At 39.8% G+C, this 17,137-nt stretch overlaps 2 protein-coding genes across 4 annotated transcripts in view; one reads left to right on the top strand and one right to left on the bottom strand.

Moving 5' to 3' along the window:
- The window catches only part of LOC139164392 (uncharacterized oxidoreductase ZK1290.5-like), a 114,197-nt gene extending 113,641 nt beyond the window's left edge, over nucleotides 1-556 (bottom strand). The window contains exon 1 of one of the 2 annotated variants that reach the window (XM_070746453.1): nucleotides 348-556. In XM_070746453.1, the coding sequence (XP_070602554.1) occupies nucleotides 348-468 (121 nt within the window). In that variant the 5' untranslated portion in view covers nucleotides 469-556. The remainder of the gene's footprint in view (nucleotides 1-347) is intronic. The other variant, XM_070746451.1, reaches the window with a different exon arrangement.
- The window catches only part of DPH5 (diphthamide biosynthesis 5), a 53,032-nt gene continuing 36,077 nt past the window's right edge, over nucleotides 183-17,137 (top strand). Inside the window, exons 1-4 of one of the 2 annotated variants that reach the window (XM_070746454.1) lie at nucleotides 183-660; nucleotides 3,448-3,635; nucleotides 6,886-7,010; nucleotides 15,888-15,996. In XM_070746454.1, coding sequence (XP_070602555.1) covers nucleotides 3,501-3,635; nucleotides 6,886-7,010; nucleotides 15,888-15,996 — 369 coding nt within the window. In that variant the 5' untranslated portion in view covers nucleotides 183-660; nucleotides 3,448-3,500. Of the gene's footprint in view, nucleotides 779-3,447; nucleotides 3,636-6,885; nucleotides 7,011-15,887; nucleotides 15,997-17,137 lie in introns of both variants that reach the window. The other variant, XM_070746455.1, reaches the window with a different exon arrangement.

A 17,137-nucleotide genomic window follows, 5' to 3' on the forward strand; every position in this document is an offset into this window, starting at 1 on the left:
TGTATTTACTTGTTGTGAGCCGCCCTGAGTCTCAGGTGAAGGGCCACATAGAAATCAATCAAAATGGTACGCCTGGGTTTTTTTCCCTCCGAATGTGTTCAGTACAACAGCCTGCTTAATTTGGCTTGGTGGGAACTGAAGTGGACTTTTTACTCATTAGTGTACCAAGAAGGATGGAAGCTGTAGTGGGCAGAGCAACCTGGAGGAACGCACAACGTTGCTTTGACGGCGGGCAGGTGGCAGGATGACCGCCGCGGAGAAAGGAAAGCTCAAGGGCAAGGAAAAAGGCGCATGCACTCTTCTCGCTTTTCGCAGTCAAGACGAGCGGGGGAGATCCGTGCACTTACCCAGCCCCAATATGGGGATGTTTAAGCCATTAGCAAGGGGGACCGTGGGCACCCCCAATGCTTTGCCGGACTCCCAGGTGCTCATCCTGATCTGCCTGCACCTCAGCAGCAAGGACACCATCCAGCCGCTTCCGTCATCACCTCTCCGGGCGGAAAGGAGCCGACAGAAGCCCACCGGCCGAGTAAAAGAGCCAGTCTTCGCTGTCGTAAAATCGTCGCAAAGCGGAGAGCGATTTTATTTTTTACGGCACCGAAAGACCCCGGAAGCGAAGGCGAAAGCATGGAAGGGGAAAGAGGCTGAACTCCAAGACAGGTGCAAGCGGGGAGGGAAAGGGCAGCGCTGTGCGGGACGGGGTTCTACGGGGTCTCGGCCAATAGGAAGGGATGAAGGTCTTCCGATGACATGCTTAAGCAGGCCCTCATTTGCATAGGTAAAGAAGCCGAGTGTTCTTTACCTATCAATGAGTCGTAAGTCGAGGACATAGCAAAGGAGGCGTCCCGAAAGGTGCTTTTTTCTGGGTTTTCTTTGAAGGCGTTTCGCTTCTCTTCCGAGAAGCTGCTTGGAAAGCTGCTTGGAAACGTCTTCAAAGAAAACCCAGAAAGTCCAGTCTGCCTCTAGAAAAAGCATCTTTGGGACAAACCGTGACCCGGATGGCTGAGACATTTATGAATGAGGAGGCGATGTTCTGCAAAATTGAGCCCACCTGTATTAGGACTGGAGGGGAGAGAGGGGGACTAGTGGGATTTCTCGGTTCCGGTGTCTTTTCTTTCTGTGAGGACTCTTGGATTGTTTACACACGTTGTTCTAACAACTTCCCTATGAAATAGAATAGGACAGAATAGAATAAAATAGAAAGGGTCATTCTTTCTCAAGTGGACCAGGTGTCCACTTGACTGATTTTTGCAGCCTTATTTGAAAAGAAATCATCGCTAAAACAACATATATGATAGAAAACAATGTGCTCTTTCTAATGAAACAAAAATGAAGATGATTGAAGGTGAGAAAACAGAGAGCTTTGTTTCATCACCTTCTATCATCTTCATTAGAAACAGCGAGTTTTTTTCTATCACTCTCTGTTTTCTCACCTTCAATCACCTTCATTATTTCATTAAAAAGAGCAGGTTTTTTCTATCATATGTGTTGGTTTTGTGATGGTTTCTTTTCAACTAAGGCTTCAATTTCACCTGGCCCACTTGACAAAGAATGGCCCAATAGAATTTTATTGGCCAATGTGATTGGACAAACAAGGAATTTGTCTAGGTGCATGTGCTCTCGGTGTACATAAAAGAAAAGATAAGTTTGTCAAGAATCATAAGATACAACGCTTAAATTGTAAGGATACAAGCAACAAAGTTACAGTCATACAATCATTTGTGGGAGGAGATGGGTGATGGGAAGGATGAGAAGATTAATAGTTTAGATAAAGAGAATGAGTGGTCAGGAGATGACAACCAATGAGTAACTTTGGTGAAATGTGCTACCGTAGAATTGGACATTCGAGTTAGAAAATAAATCTCTTGGATTCTATTGTCATAACAAAGCATGAGTTACATTTCCTAGAGAGAAGTTTGTTTCTCAGAAAATTCAAGGAACATCAGGATTTAGCTTCATTGGAAATTTGAATGAACTTCACCACTGTTTTTCAGTGTATAAGGTTAATCAGAATCAAAGTTAAATGCAATGTCATTTTATTAGTAAGAAAAAAGTATGTGCAAACACATTATACAGACACTAATTTTAATACTTGATTTTAACATATTTTGGTTATTATGTAGTTACAAATATGATTATTAAAACTTTTTTGAACTTTTTTGCAGGAACCCTTTAATTCTCCAGCTCATTTCATTGGGTAGAGAGTAGACCATACTTCATTTTTAGCCTATAAACCTCTGACAATTCATAAATATTGTCTGTATTTGATAAATTATTGATGAATCATTTTTTTGCTTTATAACAGTTTCTTATGATGTTATATACAAGTTAAAAGAAAATGATGTCCTGATAAGAGATTTCAAAATTAGATGAGAGTTGCAGCTGAGGGAGTGCTGAGTAGTTAGACACCTGGCTTTGGAAGAAAGAATGAATTCATTTTATATGACAGCCCAAGGATTTACTGGGGGGAAAATAAACCTAAGAAAAGTTGATGATATATTAAAAGGAGGAATTAGGGGCAGAGTATAAAACGTTCAAATCAAATAAATGCATGTGTAAAATAAACATTTTGCCTTTGGTAATGGCAAAAGAAACAGAAGAAAAGTGAAAATATGATAGTACAACATAATTCATACATTTTACAAGAAGCTGTCAATTTTTTTAGTTATTATTTAGATTTATAGACTATCCAAACGAATGGTTGCCTACAACTGTTAACAACCATACAAAATAACATTTATGGTAAAATTAACCCAATTCCCAAACAATAGAATGCAAAATAGATATTGAACAATATCTCACTATGATCCATAATATTTTGGAATATTGAAAGCTAATAACTAAATGCATACAATTGTATTTCACCTTTAGATCTATTGATTTTTTTGTAACCACCGAGCTGAAAAGTTTGCAATGTACTGTATTTTCAATGTATCCCAAGACCTTTTGCAGTAATTTTTTTCCACTATGTTTGAACTACAGGCAGTCCTCGACTTATGATCACAATTGAGCCCAAAATTTGTGGTGCTATGTTGTTAAGTTAATTTTGCCCCATTTTATGACCTCCCTTGCTAACATTGTTAAATGAATCACTGCAGTTATTAACATGGTTGTTAAGTGAATCTGCCTTCCCCATTGACTTTGCTTGTCACAAGACTGCAAAAGATGATCACATGACCCTGAGACTCTGCAACTGTCATAAATATGAGACAATTGCCAACCCTCTGATTTTTAATCATGTGACCATGGGGATGTTGCAATGGTTGTGCGAAAAATAGTCATAGGTCACTTTTTTTCAATGCCATTGCAACTTTGAACGTCACTAAATGAACTATTGTAACCTGAGAATTACCTGCACAGAATTTCTCAAACTTGCAATGTTCTATTACCTACTATTAAGCTTTAATATTTGATTTTCATGGTATTTTTGTCTGCTTCATTGAACAGGTGTAAAAATCCTCCATACCGAAGCATTTCTTGGTTGTTGTTGTTTTTAAAAAATGCTTTACTTGATTGGTCTTGGACTTGGAGATGCCAAAGATATTACAGTAAAAGGACTGGAACTAATAAAGCAGTGTAGCAGAGTATATTTGGAAGCCTACACTTCTATCTTAACTGTTGGAAAAGAAGCACTGGTATGTGAATATAAGCTGAGAGAAGTGTAAAATAATATCAGCAATGAAAACAGTATTCTGATACCTAATCTGTTGTGAAATGTTCAATATCAGTGATGGTCAAGCTTATCTGGCTCAGGTACCAAAATGGTGCATGCACTCGCTATAGTTCATATGTGCCCATACCCATAATGCAATGCCCTGCCCCCCTGTGCATGCACACAACCCACCCCGCAGCGCCCCCCTGTGCATGCACACAACCCACCCCGCAGCGCCCCCCTGTGCATGTGCACAGGCCTCACTGAAGCCTCTGGACTGCTGGTAGGCCCATTGGGCTATTTTTTGCTCTCCTATGGTTCAGGAAAGCCTCCTGAAAGTGAAAAACGGCCCAATGGCCCAATCAGAAATTCAGAAACGGATTTTTGGTTAGCCTGTTGGGCCTTTCTTTTGCCATCTACAAGCTTCAGGAGGCTTTCGGCCAAAAAGAAGGCCGAAAATCAGCGCTGGAGTTGACATAGGGCAGTGATGGCGAAATCTTTTTTCCTCGGGTTCTGAAAGAGAGCGTGCGCGCCCAATTGGGCATGCGCGAGTGCCCACAACCATAATTCAGTGCCTCAGGATGGTGAAAACAGCTTCCCTATCCCCCCGGAGGCCCTCTGGAGGCCAGAAATGGCCTATTTCCCAACTTCTAATGGGCCCCGTAGGCTCGTGTTTTGCCTTCCCCAGGCTCCAAAGGCTTCCCTAGAGCCAGGTGAGAGTAAAAACTTCCTCTTCCATCCCCCCGGATGCTCTCTGGAAGCCAAAAATGCCCTCCCAGAGCCTCTGTGCGAGCCAAAAATCAGCTGGCCAGCACACACATACACATTGGAGCTGAGCTAAGGCAATGGCTCGGGTACTAGCAGATATGGCTCTGCACGCCACCTGTGGCACCCGTGCCATAGGTTCGCCATCACTGACATAGGGCAATGCCTCTCCTGCCCTCAGATATGCCTCTGCGTGCCACAGGTTCACCTTCACTGTTCTATATAATATTGCATCTAATTACTATATTTTGATTTAGTTGACACATTACCTCAATGAAGGAAAGTTAGAATACAAACACGAACAGGAAATGAATATCAAAGCTTTATAAATTAGAATTTGGTTTGCTGATCATATATGGAATTAAACAGTTCTGAGCCAAAGAATTTGAATGTTTTAAAAGTTTGGCATCAGATTATCATGACCTTTTAGAATTAGTATTAGAATTCTTTATTGGTCAAGTGTGATTAGACAAGGAATTTGTTTCTGGTGCATAAGCTCTCAGTGTACATACCACAATAGTGATAGATCATTATAGTCATTGTAAAAATTCATTCATCATAAAACATTAAATACCATGTATCTAATTAGATAATCATGGATTAAAATAAGCAATATAAATCATACTGGATACTAAGTAAACAATATAAATTGTAAGATACAAGCAACAAAGTTATAGTCATAAGATAAGGAGATAGGTAATAAGGAAGATGAGAATAACGATGGTAATATTGCCTTTCTAGATAGTTTGACAGAGTTGTGAGAATTTGTTGTTCAGCAGCGTTATGGCATGGTGGGGGGGGGAACTGTTCTTGTGCCTAGTTGTTCTGATGTGCAATGCCATATAGCAGTGATGGCAAACCTATGGCACGGATGCCACAGGTGGCACACCGGAGCCATATCTGCTGGCACGCGGTTTGTTGCCCTAGCTCAGCTCCAATGTGCATGTGTGTGCCAGCCAGCTGATTTTTGGCTTGCACAGATCTAGGAGGGTGTTTTTAGCTTCCAGAGAGCCTCTGGGGTGAGGGGAAGGCGCTTTTACCCTACCCCAGCTCCAGGGGAGCCTTTAGAGCCTGGGGAGGGTGAAACACGAGCCTACTGGGCATTGTTCCCTCTAAGCTGAGCAGTGAGCAATCGCTCATTTAAAAATCATCATCAACTCAGAGTTTTTCAAACCTGCCCAGAAGCCGAGAGGGAAAGAGTGAGAGGGAAGGAGAGAGAGAGGAAGAGAGGAAGAGAGAGAAACAGATAGAAAAAAGAGAGGAAGGAAGAGAGAAAGAAAATCAAAATCTAGTTTGAAACTAGCTCAACTATTTAAGTGGCATTTTGATATTGATAGAGTTGCCCTATTATGAGCTCACTGTTATAGACACACAGTACAGTATTTTATTTTGAAATTCTCTGAGGCAAAACAGGATGGGTTTTTTATTTGTTTGTTTGTTTGTTTGTTTGTTTATTTAATATTTCTGTGCTGCCCAGTCCCAAAGGGACTGCCGCTCAGACACTATACTTTTCCGCCCACCCAAAAAATTAAAGGGAACACTGCTACTGGGCCCACCAGAAGTTGGGAAACAGTCCATTTCCGTCCTCCAAAGGGTCTCCAGGGGGCTGGAGAAGCTGTTTTGGCCCTCCCCTTGAATTATGAGTGTGCGCACTCACACGTGTGAAAGCGCACACCCAAGCTTTTTTGGCACCCAAGAAAAAAAAGGTTCACCATCACTGCCATATAGAGTCGATTTAATGATGAAATTTTAAGTTCTGTTTGGTAAGAAATAGACTTGACATTGAAGTTGGGAACCCAATTTCCACATACCTTGTTTGTGCCCAACCCATAAAATTGGAAACAAAATGGAGTCAATTATATGTATGTTTATAGTGTTTAAGATTCAACAGCTAAGTCATAAGGAGGACAGCTTAGCTTTGGCCTAATGGGGTGTGAATACTAAGTTATGTGATTTGTTAACAATAGTTGATGACAGCACAAGAGGCAAAGCCACCCATAGGTAATGTTTACAACCCACCATTCTTTTAAATAAGCCATATAGCTCTCAGCTCTGCTTCCTGCAATTGTGCTAGTACAATTAGTCAATAGGTCATTAAAGGTTTGGCAAAGTGATTTCTTCCAGAATTAATAACTTATTATATTTCTCTAAGTCTTCAAGTGCACTGCATGCCCCTTAAACTGAAAATAATTTGAAAATAAACATGCTGTCCCCAAAGTCAGGTTCATGTGCTGTCCTCATTGGCTAAAAATAATATTTAAAAAGAATGTGTTCCCATCTTCCATGCTGAACCACCCAAAAATTGTGTGCCCTAATACTTGGGACAGTTTCTTAAGCCTCCACACTATCTCATTCTAACCTGCTTTGTAAGATAGCTGTGACAGTATCATAGGGCCAATTTTTTTTAATGTCAGCTTAGTTTTCTTTAAAACAAATAAGCTACATATTTAACCTTTTTCTTTTTCTAGGAAGATTTCTATGGTAAAGAGCTGATCCTTGCTGACAGAGATATCGTAGAGCAAGATGCTGATAGTATCCTGAAAGATGCACATCAAATTGATGTGGCTTTTCTTGTAGTTGGTGATCCTTTTGGGTAAGAAAAGAAAATTCCGAATAAGGTCCCACAACCTATGGTTTCAAAGTTGTATCTCTAGTTTGATTACACTGAAGAAAATAACTTCCAATCGATCATATGTTTGCTTTGGAATCTCTTCTGCAAGTTCCTGCCTAACTTTCATAGCTTCCCCGATTAACACTTCAATTGTACATTGGTGGAAGCTAGCATCAGCATTTAAAAATAGGCTCTAAAATATATTTCGAGGCTCACCTTATTTACAATAATTTCATTTATTTACCATATAACGTGTACAGTGTGTGATCATAAGGACCTATGGTAGGAATCTTGTTAATAATCAGATTTAGTACCAGATCCTGGAAAGGAAGGAAATTTATGAAGAAGTGAAGAGAAATTATAGGAAAAGCACGCTTCCAATTTCTGATGCAGTCAGGCCTGCCAAGATGACCACCGGTGCTGCATCTTTAAATAGGAATACAGACTAATTTGCATGTATTATAATACCTTGCTCATCAGTGGGGAAGTAAATTGATTATCAATGTTTTCTCTGCCTTTTAAAAAAACAGTATTTTTCACACAGGCTGTTCCTTATTGGTTTCTCAAGAGATTTTATTTATTTATTTATTTATTTATTTATTTATTTTGTCCAATACACAATGAGAGTTTTAATGGGTATATATATATATATATATATATATATATATATATATATATATATATACACACACACACACACACACACACACACACACACACACACACAGAGTATATATTTGTTTTCGTAGATTTTCACTGGTATATGTATGTAGATTGTTCTGAGTTCGGGTTTTGCCCCGTGTAATATTTTGAGTGTCTATGCGACGTTTCGGTGAAATCACATTCACCATCATCAGGGTGAAGTTGTAGGCTTCGTGCTGCTGTAAATATAGTTTTATATTTACATATTTACAGCAGCAGGAAGCTTACAACTTTAGCCTGATGATAGTAAATGTGATTTCACCGAAACGTCGCATAGACATGCAAAATATTACACAGGTCAAAACCCGAACTCAGAACAATCTACATACATATACCCGTGAAAATCTACGAAAACAAATATATATATATATATATATATATATATGACGGTCTTGGTATATTCGGGTTTCTTCCCGTGTAGGATTTGGAAATTTCTGGCGACGTTTCGATGAGGTCTCACTCATCATCTTCAGGCTGGTGTTTCTGTCCTTTTTCTCAGGCGAAGACTGCGAGACCTGAGCTGCATTCCTTCTATAAATACTGGTGGCTGGGTGTGGTTTGATGGCTCAGTAATTGCCTGCTGTGTAGAAACTTCCTGGTGAGTCAGAGGGGTGTTGCAGAACATAAGAATGCATTAAAGAAAAAAGAAAAAACCTCCTCCCTTTTCCAACACTTCAAAACCACAGGACATGAAATTGATTTTGACAGTACCAAATTAATTTCCAAAACAGAACACTACAGCAAAAGAATAATCATGGAAGCGATCGAGATAGAAAAACATCCCCAAAATATGAACAAGCGGGATGATACCTCTCGCTTACCAGACATCTGGAAACCAGCCCTCAAACATATCCCAGCCACAGAAACCAGACTCAGGACACACATTGTAAAGCAATCAAGCAGCCTACAAGTTCTAACTACACAGGACATCACGCCTAATCTACAACCATTAACTAACCAGCATACCTCAGCTACATCAACGACCCCTATTGTTACCCCTCTGACTCACCAGGAAGTTTCTACACAGCAGGCAATTACTGAGCCATCAAACCACACCCAGCCACCAGTATTTATAGAAGGAATGCAGCTCAGGTCTCGCAGTCTTCGCCTGAGAAAAAGGACAGAAACACCAGCCTGAAGATGATGAGTGAGACCTCATCGAAACGTCGCCAGAAATTTCCAAATCCTACACGGGAAGAAACCCGAATATACCAAGACCGTCATACCTGTACCCGTGAAAATCTACGAAAACATATATATATATATATATATATATATATATATATATATATATATATATATACACACACACACATAGTAAAATACATGATGAAGGTTATAGAGGAGATACTCATAGTAAAATATATCTATGAAATAATAGAAAAGAAGATATAGTAATAGAACATATAAATGAAAGAATAGAAGAAGAGATATAGGAATAGAAGAAAGGTATAGGAGATATAGGAGAGCAATAGGACAGGGGACGGAAGGCACTCTAGTGCACTTGTACTTGCCCCTTACTGACCTCTTAAGAGTCTGGAGAGGTTAACCGTGGATAATCTAAGGGTAAAGTGTAGGGGGTTTGGGGATGACACTGGAGTCCGGTAATGAGTTCCACGCTTCAACAACTTGGTTACTGAAGTCATATTTTTTACAGTCAAGTTTGGAGTGGTTAATATTAAGTTTAAATCTGTTGTGTGCTCTTGTGTTGTTGTGGTTGAAGCCGAAGTAGTCGCCGACAGGCAGGACGTTGCAGCATATGATCTTGTGGGCAATACTTAGATCTTGTTTAAGGCGTCTTAGTTCTAGGCTTTCAGTAAAGCTTGTTCGGACTATTTTTGTTAATTGTATCTACAGCCTATATGCAGTACAAGTTGCACAGTCTATCCATACTGTAGACATCTGGGTCATTGCAAGGCAGTTCGACTTATTAAGTGTTCTAGTTCCATTTCTACCATAGTTGAACTCCTTCCTTTACGCAGAACACTTCATTCTGCCCTAGCAAGCCAAGCCTCATCAATCTACAGTGTACAAAGGAAAGCAGCTTTTGTTTCCAGCTGAGGCTTTAAAATTAATATTGCTCTATTGATGAGACTGTTGGGAAAATGAAATTGTTACAGACATCATCTCAGAGATTCCTGCTGGGAAAAAAAAGGATATGCATATACATAAACAGGGATTGATGTACATCCTGAGCAACATGAAAGGGATGTTTTCTTGCTTTCTTCCTGCCTTTTTTAAACAAATGGCACATACAGATGATACCAACCATGGAGAATTAATATAATTACTCTACTCAAAGTGGTGATGTTATTAAAGGTCTTTTACTTGAATCTTTGTGCTGACACACAATGAAAAGAGCCATGTTTGATCATCCAAATGTTTTCATATAAATAATTCAAACGCAAACCATCACCCTGAAATTATTTTCAAACTTAGCTATAGGTAAATCTCAGATTTTTAAATCTTTATAAGTTTCTGGTGGCCTAGCATTCTGATAAAGATTAATCTGGATAAAATTTATTAACACAATAAAAATAATCTGTGTAGAATACAATAAAAATAATCTGTGTAGAATTTGAAGATCTGGGGATCTTCCTATCTGTACACAATTGTTAATTTAGTCCTGAAATAATCTGCCTTGCTGCAAAATATTGATTGTGAATCTTAAGATATTCTTAGACTTATAGGCCAACAAAGTAGGTAATGGCAATGCAGTCTGTGTTAATCTTATCTATCAATTGTGGATTTTCTGATTAATCATATGCTAGTTATCTCCATAGTAGAGGGCTGCAATTCCCTTACTTGGGATTGCCTCTGAATATTATGTTAGAAAACCAACAAGCATAATATTTAGATTCTAACGTAGATAGTCTGAAGAACGTCTGAAAAATGCAACTGGCAGTCTTGTTACAATTGCATTGGCTATCATTTGGATTTTTAAGCCTGGCTCAGATGCCGATAATTAAAATATTTTAATGATTTTAAAATTTACTCAGTTTGGAATGAAGTTGAGTACAGCATGAAAGCTTAGCCCTTCTCTATTGTGGTTATTATGTGCCCTAGTTCCCAATTAATTGTCTACTTAAACTTGGTTTTCCTATCGTGAAAACTGTGGCCTTCTTGATTATTTAGAATGAGTGCTAAGGGTAAAGTTCCATTTCTATAAGCTGCTTAGAGTCTGTCCAGTTTCACATAAGTAGTTAATTTTATAATTACAATATCTTCTGCCGTTCTGTAGCTATTGCATTTGTCATATTATTCCTATCACTCTCTAAAATCTATTTAGAAAAAATGATTAATTTTTACATAATTCTGAGTGCAAAGTTTGCTATATTATGCAATGTGTGGTCGGACCAATCAAACAGAACCTCCAAAAAAAAAAAAGATAGGTTTAGTCTCAGCAAATCTTGGACGCACCTCAATGGGAATTAAGCATCAGTGCCAGAAAGTGGATTGCTTAATCACTCTTTTCAGCCAGATGCTCTTTCTTTTCCCTTTTTCTCTTCCATCCAATAAGCAGCATTAAACCAAGATTCCTTGGGGAAATGGGAGCAGCTGAAGCCATTGTTGAAGTTTGGCCGCCTTATTAAATTAATTTCTACATTTGGTTGGGTAATACACTAAATGTGATTGATGCATGTTTGATTAGGAGCTTCTGCAGAGTTAGAGCGCTGAACAGTCAGTAACTCCGGGAACATCTCTTTGTCAATGTCCGGTTTTGCATTCAAGCACCTTAATTCTTTTTTTTAAATATGTTTTTATTATTTTTCATTAGACAAACAAGACAAACAACATTCAACATTTAAGGGAGCTACCATTGCTCCGCTTATCGTAGAAGTCTAACTAGAAGTCTACGGAGAGGGGCGGCATACAAATTCAATAAATAATAATAAAATAATAATAATAACTAATACAAAAAAAAAGTCTAACTGTAATCAGATCAATACAGAAATATAACACACACATTCTATGTTCTTGTTAAATTTAACTCTGTTATCTTTATATTATAATTCATATAGCTCAAATAAATTCTCTTATATATAAAATATCACGTTACTTAAACTAGCAATAAAATATAAAAAATAATGCATTGAAATTTGTAATATTACAAAAATACTCTATCTTTATACTATTTTTAATCTATAACGTTATATCTATTATCATGTTATAAAATAATTAAAATTTACTCATTCAATATAACTAAAAAAACCTTATCATTTTAATTTCTAAATATTCTTTCATGTATATATTCAGTTTAATGATTTCAAATGTTTATAAATTCATACTTATATACAGTGTTCCCTCGATTTTCGTGGGGGATGCGTTCCGAGACCGCCTGCAAAAGTCGAATTTCCGCGAAGTAGAGATGCGGAAGTAAATACACTATTTTTGGCTACGAACAGTATCACAAGCCTTCCCTAAACACTTTAAACCCCTAAACTGCAATTTCTCATTCCCTTAGCAACCATTTAGATTATTACTAACCATGTTTATTTATTAAAGTTTATTTAAAAAAATATTTATTAAAGGTGGACGAAAGTTTGGCGATGACGTATGACATCATCGGGCGGGAAAAACCGTGGTATAGGGAAAAAACCCGCAAAGTATTTTTTAATTAATATTTTTGAAAAACCGTGGTATAGCCATTTCGCGAAGTTTGAACCCGCGAAAATCGAGGGACCACTGTAATTTTAAAACTAAGCACCTTAATTCTTATTGACCAAGTACTTCCAGCCTACTCATCTTAGTGTCTTAATGGTAGGCCATATTAATTCCAATGAATAACTTTTTTTCAGAGGTAAATTTATCAGTGTTCATAGGGAGCTGCTGCTCTTTTAACCAAAGCCCCTGAGGGCTTTAATTTGCATGTTTTCTGTACGCCTTACTGCACTTCTCTTGATTTCTTGCAATCTTTTGTTTTCTAAATCCCTCAGAAGAGATCTTTCTTTAAGCTAGATGTTTGCCTGGCACATGCAGTGGAAATCCAGCACTTGTGAGGGGATGCCATTCACTTTCCCTAAGGTCTTCTTGAATAACAAATGGGAATGTATCAGAAAGCAAGCCTTTTGCACACTACTGCAAGTACAGAGCATGCATACCAAGTTTCTCATCTGCAATTAAATGAAGCTCCGTTTGCACAGTAATTAAAAGGGAGCATTGGAGTTGTGCCAGAGTTGCTCTTTGTGCCGGAGTTGCTGCTTGCCAGCTAACAGATGTCTTGCAGTTTTCTGAAAGAGACAAAAGAAGTGGAACACCTAATTTTCAGATGCAATTATTTATTAAAGTTAAAATGCAAACGACTGTAATTTTTAGCTTTGTAGTGTGTCAGCTAGCTTTGGTACAGAGTTGCTTGGTGGTTTGAGTTCAATGCGGATTTTCCATTTCTCTTGCTGCTTCCCTGAGGGCCATCGGAAAGCTTATCCTTCTCAAGTGTACATATGTGAACCACAAATTTACTATATGGGTTTGCCACTTTTTTGGCTTCGGCTACGTGAACCAGGACAGGTGTGTGCGTGTGTGTCAGGTAAACAACTACAGTGGTACCTCTGCCTAAGAACGCCTCTACTTACAAACTTTTCTAGATAAGAACCGGGTGTTCAAGATTTTTTTTGCCTCTTCTCAAGAACCATTTTCCACTTACAAACCTGAGCCTCCTAAACTGTAACCGGAAAAGGCAGGGAGAAGCCTCCATGGGGCCTCTCTAGGAATCTCCTGGGAGGAAACAGGGCCGGAAAAGGTGGGGGAAAGCCACCCTGGGACCACTCTAGGAATCTCCTGGGAGGAAACAGGACCTGAAAAGGCGGGGAGAAGCCTCCGTGGGGCCTCTCTAGGAATCTCCTGGGAGGAAACAGGGCCTCCACCCTCCTTGTGGTTTCCCCAATCGCACGCATTATTTGCTTTTACATTAATTCCTATGGGAAAAATTGCTTCTTCTTACAAACTTTTCTACTTAAGAACCTGGTCACGGAACGAATTAAGTCCGTAAGTAGAGGTACCAGATCTTGTACTAGATCTTGTTTCTATTTCAACTGCATTAAAGGTAAAGGTTCCCCCGCACATATGTGCTAGTTGTTCCTGACTCTAGGGGGAGGTGCTCATCTCCGTTTCTAAGCCAAAGAGCCAGCGTTGTCTGATGATGATTCCGTGGTCATGTAGCCAGCATGACTAAATGTCGAAGGGGCACGGAATACTGTCAACTGCATTACATTAAATAAATAAATTTAATGAATACCCTTAACGATACTGAATGATCCCTGAATTTCCTGACAATGAGAACTATCAACCAATGGAACAGCTCGCCTTCAGAAATTGTGAGGGCTTCATCACCGGAGACTTTCAAGAAGAAACTAGAGTAGACAGCCACTTCTTAGAAATGGTATAGGGCAGTGATGGCGAACCTGTTTTTTGCTCAGGTGCCAAAATAGCATGCCCACACATGCCCACACCCATAATGCAATGCCCTCCCCCTATGCATGCGCACACAACCCCCCTGCACTGCCCCCCCTGCGCATGCACTCACTGAAGCCTCCAGAGCCTGTGGATAGATGCCAAAATGGATTGCAGATGATTTGTGGCCTTCTAGAGAGCGAGGAAGTCTTTTTTGGCTTTCCCCAGCCTTCAGGAAAGCCCCTGGAGCCTGTGAATGGCGTAAAACAAACCCAACGGTCCAACCGGAAGTTTGGAAGTGAACTTCTGGTTGGGCTATTGGACCATTTTTCATCCTCCCCCAGGCTTCAGGAGGCTTTCTACTTCGTGAACTACCTCCCCCCTGCCATCCAGAAGGCTGAAAATCAGTTGGCCAGTGTACACATGCTTGCTGGAGCTGACATAAGGCAACACCTTATGTGCCCCCAGATATGATTCCACATGCCATGCATGCCATAGGTTTGCCATCAGGGATATAGGATCTCCTTGAGCTGGAGGGGTTTGGACTAGGTGACCTACAAAGTCCATTCCAACTCTGTTATTTTTTATCTAGCTTTACTAGATAAATGGTCAAAGCAATGGAAACTGCAGTTTAATGTTTCCAAATGTAAAATAATGCACTTGGGGAAAAGGAATCCTCAATCTGAGTATTGTATTGGCAGTTCTGTGTTAGCAAAAACTTCAGAAGAGAAGGATTTAGGGGTAGTGATTTCTGACAGTCTCAAAATGGGTGAACAGTGCAGTCAGGCGGTAGGGAAAGCAAGTAGGATGCTTGGCTGCATAGCTAGAGGTATAACAAGCAGGAAGAGGGAGATTGTGATCCCCTTATATAGAGCGCTGGTGAGACCACATTTGGAATACTGTGTTCAGTTCTGGAAACCTCACCTACAAAAAGATATTGACAAAATTGAACGGGTCCAAAGACAGGCTACAAGAATGGTGGAAGGTCTTAAGCATAAAACGTATCAGGAAAGACTTAATGAACTCAATCTGTATAGTCTGGAGAACAGAAGGAAAAGGGGTGACATGATCGAAACATTTAAATATGTTAAAGGGTTAAATAAGGTCCAGGAGGAAAATGTTTTTAATAGGAAAGTGAACACGGGGACACAATCTGAAGTTAGTTGGGGGAAAGATCAAAAGCAACATGAGAAAATATTATTTTACTGAAAGAGTAGTAGATCCTTGGAACAAACTTCCAGCAGACGTGGTTGGTAAATCCACAGTAACTGAATTTAAACATGCCTGGGATAAACATATATCCATCCTAAGATAAAATACAGAAAGTAGTATAAGGGCAGACTAGATGGATCATGAGGTCTTTTTCTGCCGTCAGTCTTCTATGTTTCTATAGTTCAGGAGAACAATTATTTCTTAGACTTACTGATTGCATATGATAATTTTCATTTTGGGATAATTATCATCCGATCTCCGTATGGTACAAGGTGCCATGAGGTCTGAAGGTGTGTAGACAGCAGGCCATGGATTGCAATCAAGCAAACAATGGCGCTTGAGGAACCGGAACAGAACTAGGGTGTTTGGAAATGGGTGTAAACAAGAGATAAGCAAATTTCTGCATTTGAATTGAAAAACAAGAATGTGGATACCTTTATGTTTTGGAAAGGGTTATCAGGGAAGACAACATTTTGGTTCTTACACAATTGCAGCGCTACAGAAAATTATCCAGCAGGCTGCCATGTTTTATAACTCACTTTTTTTATATTGCAGGGCAACTACACATAGTGACCTTGTTCTCCGGGCTGTGAAGCTGGGAATTCCCTACAGAGTGGTCCACAATGCTTCCATATTGAATGCTGTTGGCTGTTGTGGTCTACAGGTATGTTTCTTGAATGCAGGCATTCTGTTCTTAAGAAAACCACAGTTTTTACTTTTCTTTATAAAGGAGGATGCAGAAAGCAGGTGAGAAATAGCTGTGATAGTTGTGCGCTTTCAGAATCAGTTGTGATCCTCCTTCCTTCGCTCCTTCTCTGCCTCCCCCCCTTTTTCTCAAAATACTGTAACATAACATACTGCAAGTAGTCCTCAGCTTATGACTAGTTACTTAGCAACCGTTTAAGATGATGATGGACCTTCCAAAAGCTAGTTAAGACCTGGTTCCAGAGTGCTGATGATTACACAACTCACCCACCCACCATGGAGTGACACAACCATGTTGAGCACTGGGCAGATGCCTCATCTTTACAGTTGCTTGAGCATTCCAAAGTCACATGACCATAATTTTTGACATTTCTTTCAATTTCTGACATTTTCAACTGCTTTCTGACAAAAAACGTGCATAGCAGTGGTTCCCAAACTGTGCAACTTTAAGACTTGTGGTCTTCGACTCCCAGAAGTCTTAAAGTTGCCATGTTTGAAGAACTGTGGCCCATAGAAATGCATTAGTTGCTTAGCAGCTGTGGCATTCACTTCCCAACCACAATATTCACTTAACAGCCATCACAAAAATAGTGATAAAATCACATCTGGTCATGTGAGTTCTTTGACTTAACAATCATCGCAATTTATGATACAGCTTTCAAGGCCAGCCTGACCATATATCTGTTGCATTTGTATTTGTATTTAGTATTTGTATTTATTAGAATTGTATGCCGCCGCTCTCTGAAGACTGCAGAAATTGCAGCATGGCAAAAAAACAGAAGTCCTCGAAACCCCACCTCCGGACTTCCGTGTTTTTGTGATGCTGCAATTTCGCTGAGGCTCCCCCTCGCTGGGAAACCCCACCTCCGGACTTCCGTTGCCAGCGAAGCACCTGTTTTTGCACTGCTGGGATTTCCCTGCTGGGATTCCCCTGCAGCATCACAAAAACACGGAAGCCCGGAGGTGGGGTTTCCCATGGAGGGGAGCCTCAGGGTAATCCCAGCAGCGCAAAAACGTGCGCTTCGCTGGCAACAGAAGTCCAGAGGTGGGGCATCCCAGTGGCAGCGGCTTGAATTTGTAAGGTGAAAATAGTTTAGAAG

Source organism: Erythrolamprus reginae, chromosome 3, assembly GCF_031021105.1.
Source record: "Erythrolamprus reginae isolate rEryReg1 chromosome 3, rEryReg1.hap1, whole genome shotgun sequence".
Lineage (NCBI taxonomy): Eukaryota > Metazoa > Chordata > Lepidosauria > Squamata > Dipsadidae > Erythrolamprus > Erythrolamprus reginae.